Source organism: Oncorhynchus keta, chromosome 19, assembly GCF_023373465.1.
Source record: "Oncorhynchus keta strain PuntledgeMale-10-30-2019 chromosome 19, Oket_V2, whole genome shotgun sequence".
Classification (NCBI taxonomy): Eukaryota; Metazoa; Chordata; class Actinopteri; order Salmoniformes; family Salmonidae; genus Oncorhynchus; species Oncorhynchus keta.
In genome coordinates, this window is record NC_068439.1 from 48,858,423 (window position 1) to 48,874,757 (window position 16,335).

Genomic DNA, 16,335 nt, shown 5'->3' on the forward strand with positions numbered 1-16,335 from the left:
CACTCATGTGATGGACGTAACCTTAATCAGGATTACCCTGCACAAACATGACAGGTGCAACAACAACACACACACGCGCACACACACACACACACCAGATGCTGTTTACCTTAAACAACGCCACTTTAATGATGTTTACATATCCTACATCACTCATCTCATATGTATATACTGCTCTATACCATCTACTGCGTCTTGCCTTATGTCGCGCGGCCATCGCTCATCCATATATTTATATGTACATATTCTTTTATTCATCCCTTTACATTTGTGTGTATAAGGTAGTTGTTACGAATGTGTTAGATTACTTGTTAGATGTTACTGCATTGTCGGAACGAGAAGCACAAGCATTTCGCTACACTCGCATTAACATCTGCTAACCAGGTGTATGTGACCAATAAGATTTGATTTGGTTTGAAATTTGATTTATTGGAGGGACAAATTAGATGTGAAGTGCTTTCCTGTAGTGGGATTCAATGACAGAAGGAGGTCAGTCCGAGGAGCGAGGAAAGGTCAGGTGGCCTATCAAAAACATTGAAAATACATTGTCACGGCAAAATTGACAGAACATATATTTTGAGAGTAGAGAGTAGAGTACTACCAGGAAATGGTTTCGTGAAGAGCTTCTCACATGATTGTTTAGTTGTTTTTCTAACGTCTGCAAGTTTGAGAGGAGGTGGTGAAGAAATGAAAGTCCAAATCCTTTCTGTCTTCTTTCTCACACAAGAGAGCGTTGCGATCTTTTCATATTCCATGCATATCTGATAATGCGGTTAAAATGATTGTTTTGTTGAGGTAACAATGTAAAAAGCACACTTTTCTAAAGAGCCTTTCAAATGGCGCTGCCTGGCAGAAGCAGCTTAATATCACGCATCTCCTGTCTGTCAGTTAATGGGCACAGCGGCCATGGTTGTAATGTTATTCAGGGATAAATAGTTTCTGTCCTTCTGGTCCTTTTTCTGCTCTCAGATCCCAACAAAATAAGCTCAGCACCATAAGCCTTTAAATCTATATCTGTTGGATTATCCAGCAGCGGGCTTCCGCCAAATTTAGCCACCTCAGTAATTGTGCCTTCGGTCTGTGCTGCGGGACTCTGGGAAGAGAGAACATTTTATAAATGTGTAATATGTCTGTTTGACAGGCTGAGAGAATTCACTGCTCTGTCTTTGTTAGGTATAACTGTCTCCTGAGAGAGAGGGTATATGAGAACAGGTTTGTGTGACAGACCTGGGATAACTATAGTTTTAACTATGCTTTGTGGGAAGTAACTATTTTTGCAGGGGAACGAATAATTACTTTGGAGGTGACTACAACTATTAGAATTTTTTTTAAACTATTTGAATAAAGATCTCTGGAAGTCACTACTTTTCTGAAACTATCGGATTGGCTGCCTTCAACTAACGGCAGGGCTCGGGCTGTTGCGGTGACCGTATTACCTCCACACAGGCAGACACGAGTCACGACTGCAGTCAAATTCCACGTGACCATTGAGTCAAGTCAATCTCATTTTATGCACTCTGGACAATGCATTCAATACCCAACTTGCTAATGGCCATCAGGTCGCTAATGGCCTGGTACTCAGGGCCCTATTGTCCCTTTAACCACTCTGACATCAATGCAAATGCAATGGAAAATCACATCAAACACATCTCATCAAAACAGTATTGTGCTTTTAAAACTCACCGCACTGTGATTGATTCACTTGAAGAAAGAAGTACAACAGGTTGAAACTGAGTGGAAAACCTGGTCGTTGTGTATGTTGTTTCAAGCCAAACAGCATTTTCTAAGGTGATTAATTCAAAACACCCATAAGCATATTAGAGTTAATGCATATCCATAGGCCTATATTAGAGCCCAAGCACCCCCCACCAAAAAAAAGGATTTAAAATAATGACTGTGTTATTAGAGCCTAAAATACATAGCCTAACAGCATATCACGCACGGCAGAAAAACATTTTTTTTAAACATAGATGTAAAATGTCTTTGGTACATACAGTAATTGGTCTAGCCTATACAAATTTTAGTAATCACCTTTAAGTGTGGGCTGTATTACTATGCATACTGGTTGGAATGGTTGCCTTATGCTTCTCTTCCAACATGTTATCCATTCATCTAGGATGCTCTTGGTTCATTGATTATACAGGGCAGCTTTTGAGTTAGCCTACAATTATAGTGAATTTGTATTAGATTTTGAATAGGTCATAATAATAATAGCAATAATAGTAATAGGTCATTTTTTATATTTTCACAATGATTAGGCTGACACGTTACCTTTAGCTATAGAATGTCTCACCACCGTGCAAACAGATTTCACTTTGTTTCCCAAATGAAGCACTGGGTAGCTACAGCAACAGGGTTGGAGAGCCCATGGCATACAGAGATGGGGCGGAATATCACATGTCGCCCAGCGAGAGGCTGCATGCTGCTCAAACAGTGTTTGATGCGTGGAGTGAAACAAGCCCAGACATTTCTATATGCAATCACATGTGAAAGGAGAGTTTTGATGGTTCCCACTTAAAAAGGATCCCAGCTGCTACTATATATATTTCTCAGCTATTATTAAGCACATGCTCTGCCATAAACTGGGAGTAGCCTACCTCGCATGATTGAAAAACGAACCGCGGGCGAGTGGCTTCCATTCACTATTCCAGTGCGTAGGGATGACATGCATTTTACCTCTGCCCCTGTTCCTGTCCATGCGATAACGGGCCATTCTAAATTGAAACATAGTTTACATATTAGTAGAGACAATATTACATTGAGAATAATCTGATGGGTGAACATATGATCACTTCATGAGAGAACAGCCTGTGCAGCCTGAGGCAAGGAACAGAGCTTTTTATTGCGACTTTTTCCCAATCATCAATATCCTATAGTCGCATCAAGCAGCCCATATATGTTTTGATTTCTTAGACATTCTAAGGGTTGTGTCATTCACAACTAAAGTTGCCAAATCATTCTAAATTTAGCCAAAAAGACCTGTTTCAAATGATCCCTTTGTCCACTCAACATAGCCACTTCATATGCACACTTTGTCACGACTTCCACCGAAGTCGGCTCCTCTCCGTGTTCGGGCGGGGTTCGGCGATCGACGTCACCGGCTTTCTCGCCATCGCCGCTCCATTTTTCATATGTCCATTTGTCTTGTCTGGTTTTCATACACACCTGGTTTTCATTTCCCCAATCAATCTAATTGTATTTAACCCTCTGTTTCCCATCATGTTTTGTGTGTAATTGTTTTCATGTCAAGCGATGTTCTTTAGCGCGTTACTTTATTGCTCCGTGTTTTTGAGCACGTTTGTTTAGTTGTGCTCCCGGTTTGGAACTTTTATAAAGTGCGCTTTATTTGTCATACTCTGCTCTCCTACACCGGACTTCGCCTTTAAACACACCTTGACACACTTGCTCCGGAATTGGAAAAATATTATTTCAATTTTATTCTGCTAAATTCAATTATATTCTTATGACTATAAAATACAATAAAACATAGCACGGGACTTATAAGCATATCTTGTCAGCTAAATTAACTAGCCTACAGCCTATGGCACGAAGCAAAGCCAGATAACATACAGAAGTATTATGTATTATGTTCTGTATGTATTATTATTATGTATTATGTTCTTCTGAAATACATTTTTTCATATCATAATGTTTCTTTAGACCTGCGCAAAATAAATAATGGATTTATTGTGACGGTATAGATGTTCCAAAGGCGTGCATCAGTGGCTTGTATGTGTGGAGGCCTGGAGATGCTTAACCTGTTTATGTTCATTAATGGTCAATTACCGTGAGACCAGCAGTCATTTGCATGACAATAACCGTCTGACAAAATGTCATGATCACCACAGCCAAAGGCAGGGCTGTATTTGGGACTGCATGTTGAAGATAGAAATAGAACAGGGGTCACACACTCACCTATACTATTCCAATCTAACTGACAGTCATATTGGATCTACACAACACATTTCTATGTGAACATTTTGTAAATATCCATTCTCCTGAATGTCCATTGCCCCAGGTGTACATCAAGTCAAACCAATTAACCAATGATATTTTGTGCAGATAAATATAAATAGGTTGTGACACTCCGCTACTGTAGGACTCTTTCAACATGCCACTGAAACGGTTGAAAGATGCAATTCATGAAAATACTGCAGAGTAATTCAAAGCCATTTGCAAACGTTTCAAACAGCAAGTTGGATGCTCAGCAAAAACAATCTCAAACCTATTTGTCCATCTGGGGGGGTGTTTTTGTTTCAAACACACTATACCAAGGGATAGTTTACTCAGAATACAAAACAAACATCATTTTAGATCTGCCTTGGCTGTTGTTGATTCACAAAGGCGGTTTTGAAATATTTAGTTTCCTTTGGACACAAAGGCCATATTGTTTTACTGTCAGCATTCTAAGTAACACTTAATATTAAACAGTTTTTGTGCCTGTGTAACAATGATTACAAAGTTACTACACATGTATAAGAACTTGAAGTCAAGTGTTGCTGTATTACCTTATGTCTCACTCATTTATGAAAATATACTTGTTACTCATTTTGAAGCTGCAAAAGTGATCTACTCTAATGTTGCGGTGATTCTATGTCCTTTGTGTATTTCATTCTAGGCTATTGGCCATATTAAGATTCATATCTAATTGCCATTCAACCCATACGCTAATGATCATATATTTAGACTAATTCAACTAAATCTTGTGGTTTTGAAATACATTTTTATTTATTTTCAAATAACTTGCATATATTCAAATATCATTTGGTTTTCTGAAAGGTAACGTTCATTCTGAACATATTCAGACCCTTTGACTTTTTCCCACATTTTGTTACGTTACAGCCTTATTCTAAAATAAATTAAATAAAAACATTTCCTTAGAAATCTAGACAAAATACCCCATAATGATGAAGTGAAAACAGGATTTTAGACATTTTTGCAAATGTATTATAAATAAAAAACAGAAATACCTTATTTACATAAGTATTCCGCTTGGACTTTGCCAAAAGGCACCTAAAATAATCAAGATTCCCTGGTCTGATGAAACCAAGATTGAACTCTTTGGCCTGAATGCCAAAAGTCACGTCTGGAGGAAACCTGGCACCATCACTACGGTGAAGCATGATGGGGCAGTATCATGCTGTGGGGATGTTTTTCAAAGGCAGGGACTGGGAGACTAGTCAGGACAGAGGGAAAGATGAACGGAGCAAAGTACAGAGATCCTTGATGAAAACCTGCTCCAGAGCATTCAGGACCTCAGACTGGGGGCGAAGGTTCACCTTCCAACAGGACAACGACCATAAGCACACAGCCAAGACAATGCAGAAATGGCTTCAGGACAAGTCTCTGAATGTTGTTGAGTGGCCCAGCCAGAGCCCAGATTTGAACACGATCTAACATCTCTGGAGAGCCATGAAAATAGCTGTGCAGCGAAGCTCCCCATCCAACCTGACAAAGCTTGAGAGGATCTGCAGAGTAGAATGGGAGAAACTCCCCAAATACAGGTGTGCTAAGCTTATAGTGTCATACCCAAGAAGACTCAAGGCTGAAATTGCTGCCAAAGCTGCTTCAACAAAGTACTGAGTAAAAGTGTCCGAATACTTATGTAAATGTAATATTTCAATAGTTTTTTTTTTAATTGCAAAAATGTAAAAAAAAAAATGTTTTTGCTTTGCCATTATGGGTTATTTTGTGCAGATTGATGGGGGAAAAACTATTTAATACATTTTAGAATAAGGCTGTAACGTAACAATATGGAAAAAGTTAAGGGGTCTGAATACTTTCCGAATCCACTATAGTTGCCTAATAGTTTAAATTCTATATAAACTATATTGGACTACATTGAGTATTTGAAAAGTTTTGGTATTTTCAAATAAACTACAAAATACTACTATTTTCTGCTCAAGTCTATTGTGTGTGGACAGATGGATACTATCTGCATTAGCAGAGTATCTGAAGTCAACTAGCCTAATGTATAGTCTAACAGGTGGAAAGTCTCAACATTGTGTGTGGTCAAATACACTACCCTTAATTGGGGTAATACTATATCTGTTAATTTAACACTGTGAGCTCAGCACTTAAGCATTGAGACATTCTGTGATGTGTTTAGGTGCTCTTCACCCAAAGATGTCCAACGTGTTCATACTGTAATGAACTCCAGGAAAACGCAGTGGTTACATCCCTGTGGCCTGAGCTAATGTTTAGACAGGACGCAATCCCCGATACAAAGCACTTTGTAATAACCATCAGAGTGGCTTGAGTAACAATATACAGAGGCCTAATGTCACAAAGATACAATATCTATGATGTGCTAAGAGAAGAATCAAACCCAATGTGCAGTTCACAATTTATTTACTGAATAAATTTGGACAAAACACCAAAATCTATTACATTTTACAATCAGAACATCCGAGGCAGAATTCCCACCATGCACCACTCCCCTCCAAAACAAAAAAGACTCCTTGAACATTAGCACCAAATCAGCACTAAACGCAAATATGGGCGGCTCATTCTACGAAACAAAAATAAAAGCAATAGTCAGTTTTTAAAAGCGACTCAAAATAGCACATTTCTGATAAAATGTTCACTTGTGTTTTTACTTTTATAAAAACAAGCTTGTTTTTGTTTGACCCTGCTAGGCAGGCGATAGCATTCATAGGGCACATGCCGAGGACTAGTTAATAAAAACACAAATTCAAGTAACATTAAGATACGACAAAACATGTCCACTGGTACCCATTCAGAACAGGACAGTTTCACAGGCCCTACGCAGGCAGAAGGAAATCAACATGGGCTACTGCAGACCATGTTACTGTGATGGTATCTTTTAATAATTGGTTTCAAGTTCAAAATAAAATATATTAAGGGTGACTGAAGTCGGCATGGGTAGGGGGGGGGGGCACAGAAATACTGGCACAAAAGTTGAATTGTTTTTTCTAAAAACTTCGGACAGCCTTTTTCCCATCCTGTGTCCTGTGTCCAAAATATTGCCTACAAATACATACATGTAAAAGGAATCTCTGAAAAAGAAAAACCCTGCAATGTTTTTTTAAATATATATATATATATATATTTATATGTATATAGTTGATGTTACAATTTAAATAAAACGTAACGTTTTCCGTTCCTACAAATGAAAAGCTAAACTTAAATAGAGAAAGCGCATCTAGAGCGGTGAAAACGATCGTTCACCGAGCCTAAACAAATCAAGTGCATGATGCAACTGGTGAAAGCTTTAAGGAGAGAGAGAGGTTACAAGTGAAGGTTAAGGAGAAGATATGAAAGCAGCAGTAACAACTGAATGGAATAGCTTAACACAACAAGGTGATATCAAACTTAAAACCTAGCCTTATTAATTCATGATAAATGAATGGTGGTGGAACATATATATATATATTTTTTTTAAGAAATGCACACAATAAGTGGGGAAGAGGAATAAGGCTACACAGAAAAAGATGATGAAGCACACAGGTTTCTGAAGACGGGTACGTACAATAATTGAGTAACTATCCGTCTTCTATGTCAGTAAGAGCTTTATAACCTAGGGTCAATGGTCATGTTAGGTAATGAGAGACAAACAATGAGTGAGCAACCAAAAATGAGGTCATCTGTCCTGATGATTGTTCGAAACAGAGTAGGTAGAAGTTGGCCCTAATCACTGGTCCAGTTTCAGATATTGTTTTAATCTTCCTAATAATGGTTTAGGATTGAGGGTTGGGTTATCTGACCTTAGATCTGTGGTTTAGTGGACAATTTATACCTGGTCATGTGAAAACTCAGAGGAGTGTAGTAGCAGTTTGACTGACTGACATGTGTCTTGTTCTCCTTGGCTGAGGTCTTGTGTCCCTTCGTGCTTGCTGTAGCGTCACAACATGTCGTATGTATCTACTTTTAAAAGCACCACGAAAAGAAAAAAAAGATTATGTTTGCTACATTGTTTGCGACTTGCATGTCTAGTGGCGGCAACTCCTCTTAACAGAAGTCCCGCCCCCCGTGATGTTTGTGAGCCATTCACCACCTGGCTCCGCCTCGAGGTTGGTTTTCCATGGAATGGAAAGAATAAAAGATGGAAACACCTTTTCTGTGAGTGACAATGTTTCACCTGCTAAACAACTAATCTACCGTTAGGCTCTTTCTGAGCGTGTCGCATTTGTTCCGCGTTGTGGGGTAGTCCTCCCTTTGTGCTTCCTGTTTCCTGTCTGCTCAGCTGAAGAACTGATCCAGCTCCTCCTCCATGTTCACCTCGGGGACAGTCTGCTCCTGCTCCCTCTCCCCTCTCCCCTGGACCACAGCGCCACCTGCTGCCCCGGAGGATAAGAACCAGGGGTGCTCCAGGATCTCCCGGGATGTGAGGCGCTCTGCGGGCTCCCGGCGGAGGATACTCCGGATCAGACACTTGGCCTTGGGCGTCAGGGTCTCTGGGATGCTGAAGTGGCCCCGGCGGATCTTACTGAACAGGGAGCCGGGTTCTACGTCGTGGAAGGGGTAGCGGCCCACCAGGATGGTGTAGAGCATGACGCCCAGGGACCAGACGTCGGCCGCCTTGCCCGAGTAGCTGCCGCTGGCGTTGAGGATCTCGGGGCTGACGTAGGCGGGGCAGCCATGTTTGTCTGACAGAGAGTCGTCATGGCCCTCCAGGATGTAGGTGTCTTCTAGGCTCTCCAGCTTCACAAGGCTCCTGGAGGGAGACAAGAACAGACAACAAACAAATATGAATGCCCAGAGTCCTCATTCCACAGGAGGATGAACACAAAATACATTCTGATAAGAATCATATCTGACCTTTTATATAACCGATGGTCATCCGACGCATTTTCACATTTAAATGTAATTGGTCCATAAAATCAAAAGTACATTGTGAGTATAGTAATGCCTCTGCCGCACAGTTCTTGATCACTGTAGGCAGTTGCCCTCCTCTAGTGGGATCGCAATGTAATTCACTGTGATGGACATCGCCGATCCATAGCTTTGGACATTAAATTACATGGAGCACATAATGCCTGGGGCTTACATCTGACATTTCCATTCACAGAGATAAGAGCAGCGCAACCAGCCAGCCAGCATGCATCAGCCTATTTATAGCCCAGCTGATTCAATAGACCTCCCCAGTCCAAGAACCGCCATTATGGACGACTTCAGTTCAGAGGCCTTGAGCAAGCATGTGGTAAGAAGAGTTTGAAAACGGGAATCAACCCTCAAAAGTGTTATCATCCTAAAAAAAAAAAACAGAACCATTAAGCCTCGTCTCTTTTCAAAGCAGACCCTCTCACAGCCATGGTTCTCTGAGATCATAATGAAGGGTTGTTCAGAGGCATCATGACTGATGAGGACTCTGGAGCGGTTCACGGTCTACAGACCCTGTACACAGATGAGAACGGGACACTTGTGAGGCTCCACCTAAAGTGGCTCCATCTGTTTGCGTGGAAGTGGGCTCTGAGAGACGCACACGCACATATTCAGGGAGAACTGAACACTTCCATCCATTGTAGCCCTTTCCTGCAGTTAAATGACCTATTATTAATATTTTTCATAATTAATAAACATTTTGGACAATGTGGTACTTTTTTCACCACTGGGTACGGGGGTCTTCTTTTTTTGAAGCCCATAACCACGTGTGTACTTCGGTTTCAAGGTAGAATTGTTTAGGACTACCAAGAAACCCGGTGCGACCACGATTTAGCCCACTGCAGTAAAAGGTTCATTAAGGAGAAGAGCAGAGCAGAGCTGCAGCAGTGGCTAATGCATATTTCCGAAAATATCTTCCACTCACATGCACAAGTGCTCAAACACACACCTCCACTGATTTGGGCTTAGGCTTGACTTTGTGTTAATTGTGGGATTTTGTACCGTCCTCTTCACTTGTTTCCGATTTCTTTTGTTCCAGGAACTTGAGTTCAGGTAGTTGAGAGTATGCAATCAGTGCGTTACCTCAATGGGTCCAATAATAACCTTTATAAGCAGCCCATTTGTAAATGTCACTGACAGAGCTACCTGCAACATACATACCAGCAAACATAAAGAGGTTGACATATGCCTTACTACTGCTTACATAGCATCTCATGTTTAACATCCCCATAAAGATGTTAAAAATACATTAAAACACGTTGCTGTGTTAAGAGGTCACTGTCTGGTACAGTAAGGGACAGTGCTTGTAGGTTGGGTTCTAGACATCCCAAGGCTGATGCTGAATCCCAGCAAGTATGGCCTATAACCATTCCTGGGGGACAGTGAGCGGTGAATTCAACCATGATGATATAAGCAGGTTTCCCAGTCTGTCACCACACACTGCAAATACTGTGGCCATATCAACTTACTGGGACACCTATCTCTCTCTCTCTCCCTTCTCTGGCCAGCCACTAAAGCTCTGGGACTTGGCTTTTGGCCAGGGTGAGTCTGAAGTGGCGCCCTCTCCGGTCTCCTCATCTCCTTTCCTTCATCTGCACTAATTTGAAAGAGCTGGATAGGCGAAAGCAGATTCCCAGTAGCCTACCACTGTACTGCTTAGATTTTCTTTCTATTGTTTTCATATCGTGCTAGCTTGTGTTTTACCATCAGTCCAGATGTAGAAGAGGATACAAGGACAGGAGTAGAGGAAGGAAGCCACTTGGAATTAGATGCACCCCCAGTCCCCACCCCAGTGTCTCTCTTCACCCCCTTGAACCACGCTCTGCCCCCATCAATCATTCAGTGTAGGGTTTCACATCCCACCCTGTCACGTGGTTGGTCCTGTCATGGCAGCCAAGGTCGTGAAGACTGCTATTAAATGAGTGTGGCTCAGCTTCCCTTTTCAATGAGCAGAGCCAGAGGGTGACGCAGTCACATATTCACATAGATAAAAGGGCCTCTACTCCACTGTCAGGTTGGAGCAGAATGAGGTCCTGAACAGATCTAGGATCAGCTTACACTTTGCCCAATGTAACCTCAACCATTGGAGGAGAAAACACAAAGCTGACTTGAGTTCAGTGTGTGTCTGGGATGGGGCATTCAGATAGAGGGCATCCAGTCAGTGCCAGGAACAACACATGCTTGCCTCGACAGTCAGTTAAAAAAGCAGCATTAGAATATGTTCTTATCACTGTTCTCCTGGATCACTATAGTGATAAATGTGGACAGCCCACCACCAGGGGTCAGTATATACTACAGCCTGCACTAGCTGCTGTCCGTGTAGAACCGATTCATTACTTTGTGCCACAGCCTTACATGGTAAATCCCAATGTAATTGAACATCTGTCAGACAAAGCAACTCCTGGCATCTCTGCTTCACTGTTAACCAGTTTAATAACAGCAGTTCAGCTAGCTGGCCAGGGGTCTAGACTGTATCCAGTCTCCCTGCTTGTCCCCAAACCACATACCTGCATGTGTACTCCTAGTTATATTACGTACCTCCAATATGGCGACCTATGATCTAAAGAGAAACTGCTCAACTCCATTATTATGTAACAATTACATTGTTACTGTAGTAATCACAGTGTTAATGCACAGTGGAACTTCATGTAAAGAGTTACCGCAGGGTTATTTACATTCATATCGATTTACAAAGAGCCCCCCTCGCCCATCCACCACCCCTCCCCACCCCGTCCACTTCCTCACCTGTCCTCGTTCCGGAAGACAAACTTCCTCAGCTTGAGGTCCCGGAGGACCACGCCGTTGTCATGGCAATGCGCCACAGCCGAGGCTATCTGACGGAAGAGTCTGGCGGCCTCGTCCTCGCGTAGCTTCTTGCAGGTGCGGACGAAGGAGTGCATGTCTCCGTGGCTCCTCTCGAAGAAGACGTAGGCCCGCTTCTCCCCCAGCAGGACCTCCACCACCTGGTTGATGTGCTCATGTCTGCCCAGGGCGAAGTAGGCCGCCAGGGACTCCTGGTAGCGGCCTATCTCAAACACCTGGAGAGGGGGAGGGAGCAGGGAGAGGGGGTGGGCGGGGAGAAAGAGGGGGAAGGAGTTTAGTACCCAATGGAGATGACAGTCATTGCTCAGCACATTGTGTAGACTAGAACAGATGTGATTGTCTATCATCGTGTAGAATAGAGAACCGGGTAAGCTCTGTATTTCTCCAATGTTTCACCTTAATGAATATGCCTATGCACCCAGGACTCCAGAACCTTCAGACCAAGGTTCATTCCATGGGGTGTAACATTTAGATTGCTGCTGCAGATAGAGAGGTAAAAACATAGAACTACAGGGTAACCGTTCCATATTCTGCATGCACACATTTATATCTGAATGTGAACATTCTGTAACATTGTCGCTGTCGCCCTCCTTGCATATGCTACAGGCTCCCCCGGTTTCCATAGTAACCCTTCTCCCCTCTGTTCTCCACCTCGACTTTCAGCAAGTGCAGCCCAGGTGAACGAGCCTCTCGACTCCGAGTCGATAAATGGTTAGAAAACAGTAGGCTCTGGCTCACCCTGCAGTGTGTGTGTGCTTCTCAAGGTCTACAATTGTAGCTGGGTTCTACTAATACGCCGAGGCAGTAAACTGTCAATTCTGAGATTACAAATTGATCTTTGATGTTGCTTGGCAACATTCAGTAAAAATGGAGGTCAGATGTATAAATATAGCTCGCTGGCAGTGGCAGTTACAGTGCCAAAGGCCATACTTATCATTCTAGGACTGTGCTCCAATGGGGCCTGTGTGCTTTTAGCCTAAGTATTTTGTCTATTAATCAGGTCAGGTTTATGACCCTGTTTAGGGTTAATCATTTGAATGTACCCAAGGGTGCATGTATCCAATGCGCCAATAATCATAATATAGAGTTAAGTCAATAATGTACTTTACAGTGGTGGAAACAGTGGAACCTCATGTAAAGAGTTACCGTAAGGTTATTCATATTGATTTACAGTTAGGTCAATAATGTACTGTACAGAGGTGGAAACAAAGGCCAAAAGGTTGCCCTATGCACAAATTGAAGTCCTATCCGACAAGTCGACCACATATCGGATCTTTCAGACCCTCTGGTGATGTGTGTCCTATGAGGAAAAACAACAACAAGTTGGAAATGTAACTCAAATGAAATGTATTATATTCATATTGCACTAGAAGAACTGAAACAATATTATATTATACCCCCATTTGCCATGGGAAACTGTGGGTCATTTTGGTAGTAATGAAAAGCGGAACACGTGTGCTATGTGCCAACCTGGTCTCAGAGCATTTCGCACTATTATGTAAGTAAATAAGCACCTCCATTTTAGTATGATACTGTATGTTCCATTTCATATGGTATGTTTTCATTTGTGGATGTCCATCAACCATTTTCTATGCTGTTATGAATTACAATTCCTATTATATGTTACGAATTTGCAAAACGTACAATATGTTAAGAATTTGCAAACTCATGATATGTACAAATTATAGCTAGGTGGCTAACATTAGCATTAGCACCCCACCTCTTTAAGGAATACCTAGGATAGGATAAAGTAATCCTTCTCACCCCCCCTTAAAAGATTTAGATGCACTATTGTAAAGTGGCTGTTCCACTGGATGTCATAAGGTGAATGCACCAATTTGTAAGTCGCTCTGGATAAGAGCGTCTGCTAAATGACTTAAATGTAATGTAAATGTAAATGCATTAGGGTTAGCTAACAGGGTTAAGGTTAGGGTTAGCTACATGCTAAGTAGTTGCAAAGTAGTTGCTAATTATTATTATTATTTAACCTTGATTTAACTAGGCAAGTCAGTTATGAACAAATTTTTATTTAAAATGACGGCCTAAGCCGGCCAAGCCCTAACCCGGACGACGACGCTGGACCAATTGTGCGCGTGCCCTATGGGACTGCCCGGAATCAAACCAGCATCTGTAGTGATGCAGTGCATTAGACCGCTGCGCCACTTAGGAGCCCCGAGGACAAAAATGCTAAAGTTGTCACTGATGAGATTCAAACTTGCAACCTTTAGATGGCTAGACATTACATTTACATTTAAGTCATTTAGCAGACGCTCTTATCCAGAGCGACTTACATTTGCGTTATATGCCCAACCAACTGTAGGTTTTGCCATAAGTAACCATCTGTCTTATGTAACCATACCACATGTAACATTTGTTACAAATTTCAGTTTCCCAGATTTTAATTTACTATATTACGTCTAGTCTATGAGACCAGGCTGCATACGCAGGAGAATGGGGAAAACCTCATTTTCATTTTTAACAATGAGGAACAAAGGACTGGGTAGTGCTACACGGGCTATTAGTTTGTGGGAGCAGTTACTAACTCCTTTGTCGACGTTACATCATTGCAACCGGACCCATAAAGCTCTCGAGACACGCGCGAGCTGAGCTGCCTGCTTTGCACTCCATTCACTTTTCTGTATTTCCAATTCATGCATAAAATATCAGGAGACAAATTTCGTGCCAACACCGGGTATTTATCTATACAGTGCATTGTTTAGTTGTGCATGCCCTATTGGACAGTCCGTGGGTAGTTTGCATGAAAAAAGGCAACCAGCTAGGCCTGCCCTTCAGCTATAAACATGTAACTACTGTATATTTATATATCTAAAATAGATGTCTGCATTGTGAGCAAGTTCAGGTTTATTATAGTGCTATAATTCTATTCTACATTCAACTTGCATATGACCCTGGTGGATTGACCAAATATGGTGTTTTGTGGTTAGGCTAATGTGATCTCCTCGAGATGATTGGAATTTGCATGACGTTTGCTACAATATAGGCCCATATCTGCTGCAATCTCTCGATGACTAACGCGACCGCCCATCAACCCAAGGGCCCATACAAGTCTTATAGCTCGAATACCCACCTTACATACAAGCTCTTCACCGGTGTGCAGGTGGGCGGCTCTGAAAACGTGGTCCCCCTCCAATGGCTCGAGGAGCAGGTAGTTCCCGATGCAGGAGATACAGTGGGAGGAATCCGGTGTTTCGGGGGGGCTAGGGGATCCTAGGTTAGGACTGAAACTCTGGCTGGATTCTGTAGTCCTCAAGCAAGATAACTCCTCGAATTCGGTTGCTTTGTGCCGTGATCTCCCATAACGCGAGATGTTGATGGGATTTGATCTCTGTATGTTCATCAGGATTCCCTGAAATACTTCCAAACTATCGGGGGTCTTCTTCTCTTCGAAGGCAGAGATGTAAACTTGAGTCAATAGATTGGTTGTTGTGGCCCAATACTTTGTAGCTGCCGTTTAAAAAATGTCAATCTAGATTATATGTTGTGCTACCTTTGCAAGGGCACCTATTACACTGTAATACGTAGGCTAGGCTATGTCAAACTATATATGTACAGCTGGAGGGCTCATATGCAATACATGCAAAGAAAAGGGCAATTCGAAGATAATTTTTGCAATATGTGGTCTTTATCTACCCAGCTGTAGGACTAAAACAAAATCCTAGTTCACTGCCCCATAACGCACCGCAGCCCTTTGCAGAAGAGGATGAACGCTTTCAGAGTGCGAGAGACAGCAACGCCGATTTGCTACAAACGAAACACTCAAATCCTACCGAATGTCAGCTTTGTAATGACGATTGGACTGCTAGATTGAATATTTAGCATAAAGCTATCCCGCAGATTAATTTAATTGCATGACACGTTTCAGAAAATAGAAACCATGTATCCGTCTAATAGCTTGCAGACTGAGACCATACAAAGTAACCGCGGTTAAAATCGCACGGACGTTGCTAGCTACCGTAGGCTATATATAAAATCAACATGAATTATTGATAGCGAAAGCAATGCTATTGCTTCATAGCTACCAGGCCAGTGTCAGATGGGCCTTGTTCGTTCCACAAATGCAGCGAGCTTCGGGGATTGCCATCGACCAAATATGGAGAGAAAACCATCCAGAATTCGTAGCCCTTTGTTGTGTTCGGAAGTGGATGTCCTTTGCGACGAATTTTAAAAACCGAAGGAACTGTCGTCGACTGTTTCAGCTGCTGGAATTAAGGGATGGCCGACTTTCCCAGGCCTTTCCCTTGATTCAGCAAGACATCCTTTCCGGCCGTGGTGTGTACTTACGTGGCTGGGGAAATCTAGTCCATTCAATGCGAGGTCAGCCGCGCAACACACACCGTGCCTCAGTGCAGGAGCCGACAGCCTGGCGGATAGGCTTCCACACACACTCTTTCGCTCACACACATACACGCAGACCTGCCTCCGACCCGCCTCCCTTACGTCACATACACACACACACATACAGAGAGGAACCCCATTGGTTTTCCTGCCGATCTTGACACAATGTCTACAGTAATATGCAGCAGTCATGTGAGCTGCATGTACACCCCAGGAATCTAAATGTAGCCTACCCACGGCATGGGAGTGTGGTACGGCAGGCTACTGGAGCCTACCTTATATGCTGCATATGCATTTCCCTCTACAAATGCC

The 16,335-nt window shown here is 42.4% G+C and overlaps 1 protein-coding gene across 2 annotated transcripts; it reads right to left on the reverse strand.

The window, feature by feature from the left end:
• Positions 1-6,334: 6,334 nt before the first annotated feature.
• Positions 6,335-16,092, reverse strand: LOC118398397 (tribbles homolog 2). Of its 2 annotated transcripts, none has more exons than XM_035793687.2 (3): positions 15,970-16,092; positions 11,590-11,882; positions 6,335-8,677 (listed from the first exon to the last, which is right to left on the reverse strand). In XM_035793687.2, the coding sequence occupies exons 2-3, from the start codon at positions 11,742-11,744 to the stop codon at positions 8,203-8,205; spliced, it is 630 nt and encodes a 209-aa protein (XP_035649580.1). In that variant the 5' UTR covers positions 11,745-11,882; positions 15,970-16,092; the 3' UTR covers positions 6,335-8,202. The 2 variants fall into 2 exon arrangements, with proteins under 2 accessions (XP_035649580.1, XP_035649579.1); XM_035793686.1 differs by having other exon boundaries at positions 14,756-16,077.
• Between the last annotated feature and the right edge of the window lie 243 nt (positions 16,093-16,335).